At 44.5% G+C, this 9604-nt stretch overlaps 2 protein-coding genes across 2 annotated transcripts in view; one reads left to right on the top strand and one right to left on the bottom strand.

Annotated features, from left to right (window-relative positions):
• Positions 1 to 4654, bottom strand: part of Psmg2 (proteasome assembly chaperone 2) — a 15113-nt gene extending 10459 nt beyond the window's left edge. The window contains exons 1-2 of the mRNA XM_021214334.2: positions 4534 to 4654; positions 1209 to 1380 (exon numbers count right to left, since the gene is read on the bottom strand). Of these exons, the coding sequence (XP_021069993.1) occupies positions 1209 to 1380; positions 4534 to 4590 (229 nt within the window). The 5' untranslated portion in view covers positions 4591 to 4654. The remainder of the gene's footprint in view (positions 1 to 1208; positions 1381 to 4533) is intronic.
• A 291-nt stretch (positions 4655 to 4945) lies between these two features.
• The window catches only part of Cep76 (centrosomal protein 76), a 29118-nt gene continuing 24459 nt past the window's right edge, over positions 4946 to 9604 (top strand). Inside the window, exons 1-4 of the mRNA XM_021214333.2 lie at positions 4946 to 5153; positions 6090 to 6245; positions 7879 to 7951; positions 9027 to 9251. Of these exons, the coding sequence (XP_021069992.1) occupies positions 5091 to 5153; positions 6090 to 6245; positions 7879 to 7951; positions 9027 to 9251 (517 nt within the window). The 5' untranslated portion in view covers positions 4946 to 5090. The remainder of the gene's footprint in view (positions 5154 to 6089; positions 6246 to 7878; positions 7952 to 9026; positions 9252 to 9604) is intronic.

The following is a 9604-nucleotide window of genomic DNA, read 5'->3' as shown; positions in this document are numbered from 1 at the left end:
AAAAAAAAAAAACATAAGCTTTAGGGCTAGTGTTCAAGTGTGAAGATCACAGTTAGATCCTTAGAACACACATGTGATGACCAATCTTGTTTGTCAAAGTGACTATATTTGGAATCAACTCCAGCCCATGCAGCTAGTCACACCTGTGAGGGACTTTTTTGACTGGATTGTTTGAGGTGGGAAGATCTCCCTAAATCTGGGTAGCGCCTTCTGGTGGCAGCCCATGTAAAAGGGCATGGAAGGAGGAAGCTTTTGGTTTTGGCCTGCTTGCCCTCACTCTAGCTGGCAAGTTCATCTCTCCTGTTGCTGAGGCATTCCTTTGCTGATATTAGAGCATCTAGCTTCGTGGACTAAACAACTCCTGGATTCTCTGCCTTTTCTTTGAGACAGCCATTGTTGGACCAGCCAGAACATAGCCTGAAGCCACTCTAATATATCATGCATATATTCATTCTTTCAGTTCTGTTGATCTAGAGATCCGTGACTAATAAGCCATGTATGCACACTCACGGTGGATGTGGTGGCTCACCTGTAATCCCACCTCTCAGAAAGTGAAGACAAGAGATCTCTGGAGCAAGCTAGCTAGCCAGACTAGCAGTATCATTGGACTCTGGGTTGACTTGACTCTGCCTCAATGAAGACTTCCCAATGTCAACTTCCAGCCTCCCACACATGTGTACACTTCCCACAACAAATGAATGAATACACAAGCATAACGTACAAGGAAAAACATAAAAGCTCTATGCCCTTTTCAATGCCATCCTGGATCTCCTTCCTTTAGGGCTTGTTTTTTTGTTTTTTTTTCCGCAAAGATTTATTTATTTTATGTATGTGAGTACAATGTCAATCTCTTCAGAAACACCAAAGGAGGACATCAGATCCCGCTACAGATGGTTATGAGCCGCCATGTGGTTGCTGGGAACTGAACTCAGGACCTCTGGAAGAGCAGTCAGTGCTCTTACCCGCTGAGCCATCTCTCCAGCCCAGCACGTAGCGTTTTATACATAGTGTCACTGTACTTTGTTCCTGAGAGTTTATTCCTGGTTTAAAAGGACTGATGCTGGACACAATCATTTACACCTGTAATTCCAGGACTCAGGAAGCAGAGGCAGGAGAGCCACAAGTTCCAGAAAAGCCTGTGCTATACAGTGAGACTCCATTTCAAATAAGTAACTACTCCATGGTAGGAAAACATGCCTCAGACCTACCTTCAGTATTTATACTGAGTTCATTTGAATTTTCTTCTTCAGTTGCATATGGATTGTTTCCAACCATTGGCACCAGGCAATCAGTATAGAAATAACCAATCTTACACATGTTCAGTGTAGAAATAATCAGATCTATTGCAAGCTGGCCAACATTTCCAACGGATACTGCTGGCTGAAATAGAAAAGATATGCCCTGTAAATCACCAAAATTAGTAGCACTTTTAAGTTTAGGTAGCAAAAGTACGGAATGCCGATGCTCAGGCACACAGCAAGACGCAGACTGTCTTACAAAAAACAAAACAAAACAAAACTTTCTGCCCTTGTGGCGTTTCCATTCTACCAAGGAAGCGGTTCATTTGTGATAAATGGTAAAACAGACAGAGAGTTGGGAAGGAATACAGTGTATGCATGAATACCACTCTTAGGTAGGATGATGAAGGACAGGCTTACTGTAGGCGACAAATGGCTACAGACTTGAAAAAGGCAGGGTGGAGAGCCACAGGTGAAAACACTATTTTCAATGTAGTGAAAAGCAGCAGAAGGGCCCCGAGGTATGAACAGCCAAACACCCAACTGCAGTTTCCCCACATTAGACACACACACACACACACACACACACACACACACACACACACACACACGGCTTCTAAGTGCCAAATGTCTTACCTATACCCCACAAAGGCATTCAGAATGATAGTCTACTGGACACAACACAAAGTTATTGCACAGTCACTCACATTCAGCACGTACAAAGCTAAACTTCTGCCTGAAACTTAGTATTTCACCAAAGAGCTTTGTTATTTGTTTGCTTAAAACAGAAATTTTGTTTCTTTTCCTTTACTATGTCCAATATATAATATATAAATAATTGTACTGATTTATCACCAATGTGTAGCACATGCACATGTGTGCAAATGCAGCTGCCTGTTGTGTGAACAGATGCTTGTATGGAGCCTAGGGAACAATGTTGGGTCTGGGTACCTTGCTTTATTAAAGTCTTACTCCCTCCAGACAGGATCTCTTACTGAACCGAGAACTAGTGACCAGGAAGGCCCAGTGACCCTGCTGTCCCTGCCCTCCACGATGCTGGTGTTACAGACCAGCATGGCCCACACTGGTTCTACCTGAGTGCCAGTGATGTCAGGTCCCCAAGCCTGAGCTACAAGAGCTCTCACTGAGCCGTCTCCTGAAGCTCTGAGTTTTTTGTTTTGTTTTTATAGTCTATGTATGTGTCCCAAGGTAAGAGACACAACCGTGATTCGGCCTCAGTCAATGTCTTCTTATTTCCAACCTTCCTGGACATCATTGTCCCTGAGCGCTTCTCCATGACTCTCTGGTATTTCCTACCACACTCCTCAGTTACTTCCTATAATTCCCTGAAGGATTTTGCTACTTTGGGGTAGGAATCTCAGTCTCATTCCACCAGCATGAAAAGATACTTTAGTATCTTTTTTCTTTTTAAATTATATTTTATTTTTGAGACAGATTTCTCTGTGTAGCCTTGGCTATTCTGGAACTCACTTTGTAGACCAGGTTAGTCTTGAATTGTAGACCAGCCTTTTTCTGGTGAGATTAAACATCTGTACCACCAACACCACCTGGCCTATATTTTTATTCTAAAAAAAAAAAAAAAAAAAAAAAAAGCCGGGCAGTGGTGGTGCACGCCTGTAATCCCAGCACTCGGGAGGCAGAGGCAGGCGGATTTCTGAGTTCGAGGCCAGCCTGGTCTACAAAGTGAGTTCCAGGACAGCCAGCCAGGGCTACACAGAGAAACCCTGTCTTGAAACACCCCCCCCCCAAAAAAAAGTGTACTTTTAATATCACATAATACCCTCCCTTCTCAGGAGTCTACAGAGTTAAAATTCTCTAACAGTTGTCCACTACTGTGTAAAAATAAGCTTTACCTCTGAATTAATCCATGAACACATAGGGTTTACCTCTGTGGCTCTACCTTCCTAACACCTCATGTCGTGGTGAATTTCCCCAACCAGAAAATTATTTTTGTTCCTATTTCATTACTATAATTTTGCTACTGTTTTGAATAGTAACATAAATATCTGATATTCTCAATGTTCTTAGGGTCCCCAGGATGGGTCTTGGCCCACAGGTTGAGAACCACCGCTCCAATGCCTCCTCTCCATATGACCCCCAGCCCCAACAAAGAAGAGGCATTTTCCACCATTTCACTAGTAACTGCTTAATCACCTGACCATCTGTGTGTTGTCATCCCCAAATGGTCACTTTATGCCTTACTTGCTTGATACTTGAATAAGAGATATCCCTCTGTCTCATTATTACGTTCTCCCCTGCCTTGTAGGTCACAAGGCTTCAAGCCTATTCTTACCTCAGGTCATTCTAAATTTGCAGTATTCCAGGAATATGCACCTCTGTTTTAGATAGTTTTCTTTTCTTTTTTTTTTCTTTTTTTTTGGAATCCTAAGCCCATCTTTTTGGTCACTAATTTTCCTAAAAGATCAAAAAAGCCCTTGTGTTTTTCCTGTCCACTTTTTAAAATTTCAAAATGCTTTAAAAATGATGTGAGTACATGCGTATGTGAGTGCAAATACCCTCGTTGGCCAGAAGGGGTGTCAGGGACCCTGGAGCTGGTTATAAGCCATTGTGAAGTCTCTCAGAATTTCATCCTCTGTAAGCCAGACAGGCTCTGACTACTGAGCCATTTTCTTTAGCCCCTTCCCCTCAAGTTTTGTTGTTCTTGTTGACTTGCTTATTTATTGGGACAGGTCTTCTCCTGAATGACTTGTAGCTGCCTTTCCAGCCTGTCTCGCGATCAGAGTGCTTGGTCAAACCACTCCCAGCCTTCCTCGGGTCCATGATCTCAAGTCTTTCTCTTTTTCAAACTCCTGTCTTATTTATTGCTCTTACGGATCTACTCGTGTTCCTAGCTACATTGTAAACTTTGATGACCAGCACCTCGGGATGACTTAACAAGGATCATTCCACAACTGCCTGTGAGGCTGCGATCAGTTCTCTAAAGCAATTGATGGCCTAGATCAATATGGACCCAAACTACATAAAAACACTTCCACGGATAAAACTTAGGGATTTTCCCGGTGCGACATGCAATGCAATGTATCTGCAATCTACAAACGTTACAGGTCACAGGCTACTAAAGTTTCAGCTAGCAGACAGGCCTTGATAGCGCTGACAAAGATGCTAATTGGACAGCCGCCTCTAGGGATAACTTCCAGGTTTGTTTGTTTCCAGGCTTAAAGCCTGAAGCAGAAACAAGTGCCCGGCTGTCCTAAGGCCAGGTGGCGCTTCCCGGGTCGGGGTGGCGATCGCGTCAACTCAAGTAAAGACTCACCATCAGGAGTGTGAAGTTCGTTAGGTCGGGGACCGACTCCCCGCAGGGGACGAACATGACTGCAGTGGGCGTGTGAGCAGTTCGAGCGCCCGCCGGGAGAGCGAGGCCACCTCCTTGGGAAAGAAGGCGGAACTCGCAATCGACCGGGGTCCTTCGGGTCCTTCGGATCCTGCAGGCGTCCAGCGCGCTGCCTGCGCGCAGCGCAGAACGAGGCTGGAGCGCGCGGCGGGAGGCGCTCCCCGGGGAGGCGTAAGTTGAGGACTGGCGACGGAGGCCGTGGGGACCGCTCGTGCGGGATCCGCGAGGACGAGGAGGCGGCGCGGTGGACGGCGTCGATCAGGCGGCTCACGGGCCAGCCCCGGCGTCTGTCAGTCCCGCACCGTTTGAAGACAGTTAGTTGGGGCGCCGCGGCTGCCGGGTTCCCGCCCTGCCAGGTCTGACGCGGCCGCGGCGCTTTGTGCTCCGCCCGCCGCTGATGCTGCGCGCCCCGGACAACGGGCTCCGCTACTGCACCGTGTGAGGTGGGGGAGTAGCGACCGCGAGGCGCCAGCGCCGGCATGTCGCTGCCTCCGGAGAAAGCCTCGGAGCTGAAGCAGCTCATCCACCAGCAGCTGAGCAAGGTGAGGGGCTCGGGCGGACCGGTCCCCGCAGCCGGAGCTGTGGAGCGGGCGCGGGCGCGGGTGGGCGGGCAAGCTTCGATCCGGTGTGAGAGCCGAGGGAGCCGCTCTGAACCGGAGGCGGTCTCGACGCTTTCCAGATGTCCATGTACAAGTTAGCCCGAGGCCAGATGTTTAGGGTCCCTTCACACCAGGAAGCCCGATGGCAGCAAGAAGTTATGGGAGACAGGGCGCTCAAATGACAAGGAACGCGTTTACCCGACTCGGGGGCTTCCAGGAAACTTCCCATCTGCCCTCGACTGCCGGCTGTAAGCTGAAGTAATAAAGCGTCTTTATGGTGGTGGTGGTGCGCCAGGGCTTGTGGCCAGAGTGTCTAGCTTCTTTGGTCGAATCCTCAAAACGGTCTCGTTTTTTTTCCATCGCATGGGCAAGAAACTAGACGGACAAATTAGAGTTGCAAGTTGAATAAGCGAGAAAGCTGAAGTAACTCGCTCTTTGTTCTGCCTCCTTCCAGGTCTGCGTTCTTTCGATTATCCTCCATTCCCTCTCTAAAGAATTGCTTCTGTTGAATTATTTGCCGGCAACCAGCAATAACGGTTGATAACCAACCAGTTCAGCTTGCTTCTAGTGTGTTGCTCAAAAGTTTCACCTCTTAAAAGGCTCAATTTTTATTGGCACTGGGTATTTGCCATTAGTTTTAGAATCCTAAAACTCTACAAGTGGTATTTATCTACTTTGTAATGTTATAAATTGTTTTTCGTGTTTGTTTTTTTTTGAGACAGGGTCTCTTTGTGTAGTTTTTCTGGCTGTCCTGGAACTCTGTAGAGCAGGCTGGCCTAGAACTCAACAGATCCTCAGGCCTCTGACTCCTGGGTGCTAGGAATAAAGGCGTGCCACCAGGAGTAATTTTGTAAATCGTAATGTGGGGTTTCTCCATAGATGGATGTCCATGGCAGAATAAGAGAAATTCTTGCAGAGACAATACGAGAAGAATTAGCACCGGATCAACAACATTTATCAACAGAAGATCTGATCAAAGCTCTAAGACGTCGAGGAATCATTGATGATGTAATGAAAGAACTTAATTTTGTGACTGTGAGTAACAATTTACAATATAAGGTTCACACCCGTGGCTTCTCTTAAAAACCACCATAAGTTCATTCTGTCTAGTAATAGCCATTTTTCTTAGTTTTTAAGAAGACTTTATGTGTATGGCTGTTTTGCCTACATGTAGGTCTGGTGCCCACAGTGTTCTGGAAGGGCTGTGATCCTCTGGAACTGGAATGAGCCACCAGCACGATGCTGGGGGAATTGATCTCAGGCCCTGTGGAAGAGCAACAAGTGCTCCAAACTGCTGAGTCATCTCTGCCTCCCCTGTAATGCTCTTCCCTCTGGGGCAGCTTGTGTTTGCCAACAGGGTTTCTATGTGTAGCTCTGGCTGGCCTGAAATTCATTTTATAGACGAAGGCCTTAAATTCAGAGATCATCTGTTGTCTGCCTCTGAGTGCTGGGACTAAGGGCATTTGTGTTCATTGTCACTGCCTGGCTCCTTTTCTGAGGTTTTAAGTTGGCCCCACCGTGAGTTGGCAAATAGAGTTCATGAGATAGGAGTTGTTGGACACTATATTTCTTTCTCTGATGTGACAGAAACTTCTGCTATTCTGTAGCTCTCTAATTCATTTAGACTAGGTCTGTTTTTACACTCACAAGATTCCATAAGAAAAGCTCTGGCCACACAAAGCCCTCATTTCTCTGTACAAATAGGTCAGTAATGGGATATATCCTGGTGCATTTTGTAAGTAGGCCTCATTTTGAAAATGAGGCAATAATGAAAAACTGTGACCTCAATACAGGAGTCACATTTTACTAAAAATGGGATGGACTTCATAATACGCTAGAGAATCCGGTACGTTAATACACTAGCCTCTTTTGGGTTTTGAGGTTTGCAAACCCATTTGTTATAAAAACTGACCTATTAACAGCCTCTGCTTCATAACTGTTACTTTTTAAAACTCAGTTCATGGTGGGCTGGAGAGAGAGTTCAGAGGTTAGGAGCACTGAATGCTCTTCAGAAGTCTTGAGTTCAATTCCCAGCAACGACATGGTGGCTCACAATTATCTATAATGGGATCAGATGCCCTCTTCTGGTGTGTCTGAAGGGAGTGACAGCAATACTACAAAACATTGGCTGTCTTAGAACTTGTTGTGTGCCAAAGACTGGCCTTAAACTCACAGATCAGCCTGCCTCTGCCTCCCAAGTGCTGCAAGCAAAGGCATGTGCCGCTTTGCATAACCAAATGCTATACAGGACTTAAAAGAAATTTAGCTTATTTAAGGTATCAACTAGTTTTCTACAGCCAGGCTTGGAAGCTCATGCCATTTGTACCAGCACTCAGGAGGCAGAGATAGGCAGCACTCTCTGAGTTCAAAGCCAGCCTGGTCTACATGTGTTTAGCATTTAGTGGATGGCAAGACTTAAAGATAATTTAATCCCTTCATATTAGACTTTTCCCAGTTAGATCTCTTTGACTAGGAAAATAAAGGCTTTGGTTTGGTTTTATCTTTATTTTTTTATTTTATTTTTTTTACTTTGGAGGCAGTGTGATCTAATTCTTTCTTAGGATAGAAGGCTTTTTGAAGGAGCCTGATCCTATATATAGTGTTTTCTTCTGTCTCTACAATTTTCTTAGCTAATTTTCTAATTTGTATTTTTTCCCTACTTTTCCAGGATAGTGTTGATCAAGAGCTCCCTTCTCCAAAGCAAACTGTTGGTTTTGATAAGCAGTCGACATTAAAAAAAAGTATGTATATACATAATATATTTTCAACATAAACTTGGTTGTTCTTGGTAATGGACATATGGTAGTGTATTAGTTAGGGTTTTACCACTGTGAACAGACACCATGACCAAGGCAAGTCTTATAAAAACAACATTTAATGGAGGCTGGCTTACAGGTTCAGAGGTTCAGCTCATTATCATCAAGGTTGGAGCATGGCAGTATCCAGGCAGGCATGGTGCAGGCAGAGCTGAGAGTTCTACATCTTCTTCCAAAGACTGCTAATGGAAGATTGACTTTTAGGCAATTAGGGTGAGGATCTTAAGCCCACACCCACAGTGACACACCTACACCAACCAGGTCACACCTATTCCAACAAGGCCACATTTCCAAATAGTGCCACTCCCTGACCCAAGAATATACAAACCATCACAGGTAGTATTTGGCATTTGATAAATATTTCAAGTTTTTCTTTTCAAAATGAAGTACTTAAAATTTGTCTTTGGTTAACGGAAAACATGCTGCTTTGCATGAAATATATGAGATTTACTGTCTGTTACTGTTGCTCCAAAACCAGGAGGACTGATTTCTCATGTTTAATGATATATTTTATAAAAGCTGCAAGGGCATATTTGGTGGTTCATACCTTTAATCCTAGCACCCCAGAGGTAGGTGGATCTCTGTGCATTCAAGGTGAGTTTGGTCTACAAAGTAAAGTCCTAGGACAGCCAAGGATTCACAGAGGAGCCCTGTCTCAAACACATAAAATAAACCCAAATTTTTGCATTTTTAAATGGTAAAACAATTACCTGACAAATGCAGTTACTAAGCTGGTACTTACTGGCTAAGTTGGCTTGAAGAGGTAATTATACGCTTTACAAACAGCTAGGAAGCAAAGGTACACCTGGCCTTGACTTTAATTCCCTCAGAAAAAAGTACCTTATTAAGTATTTTTCCTTTGCTCACACAAGTGGTTCTGTTCTGTAGTGAAGTTGATTCTTTTTATCAGTGTCCTTGTCTCTGTCAAGTTGTCTGTGATGTCTTGATGACATTCGTTCAGTTACTCGGCAGTCTCCTCATATGTTGCTACACTTTACAGCTAATGTTGATCCAACACGGAGGTATCTTTACCTTCAGGTTCTGGGTGGAAAAGCTTTCTTGGAACATCTGCAAGAACCTGAGCCTTTGCCTGGACAGATTTGCTCAACTTTCACTTTGTGTTTACACTATCGGAACCAACGTTTTCGCTCCAAACCTGTACCCTGCGCTTGTGAGCCAGATTTCCATGACGGCTTTTTGCTTGAAGTTCACAGAGAAAGTTTAGGTAAGAGACAGTAGTGGTATCTAATTAAATGTGTTTGCTTTTCATTGTGGACCAACTTCTACAAGAGGGATTGTAACCCCTAGCCTAGTTGCTCAGTTTATAATCCCAGCCTCAGGGCACAGTTGCTCTGTCTTTGAGTTCCAGGCCAACCTGGTCTATGTGGAGAGTCCTTGTGGTGGGGGGTAGAGAGGTTGAGAATGGTAGGTGCGAATCTCTAGTTTTTGTTGTTTTCCCCCCAGTACTATATATTTTTTTTTTTTTTTTTTTTTTTTTTTTTTTTCCTTAATTGAGAAATTTTCTCTCATTTCTTTTTGCTATACTAATTGGTGATCTTTTTAGTAACTGCTTATGCC

Source organism: Mus pahari, chromosome 15 (assembly GCF_900095145.1).
Source record: "Mus pahari chromosome 15, PAHARI_EIJ_v1.1, whole genome shotgun sequence".
Classification (NCBI taxonomy): Eukaryota; Metazoa; Chordata; class Mammalia; order Rodentia; family Muridae; genus Mus; species Mus pahari.
Note: the sequence above shows the minus strand (reverse complement) of the source record. Positions and strands in the feature narration are given on the sequence as shown.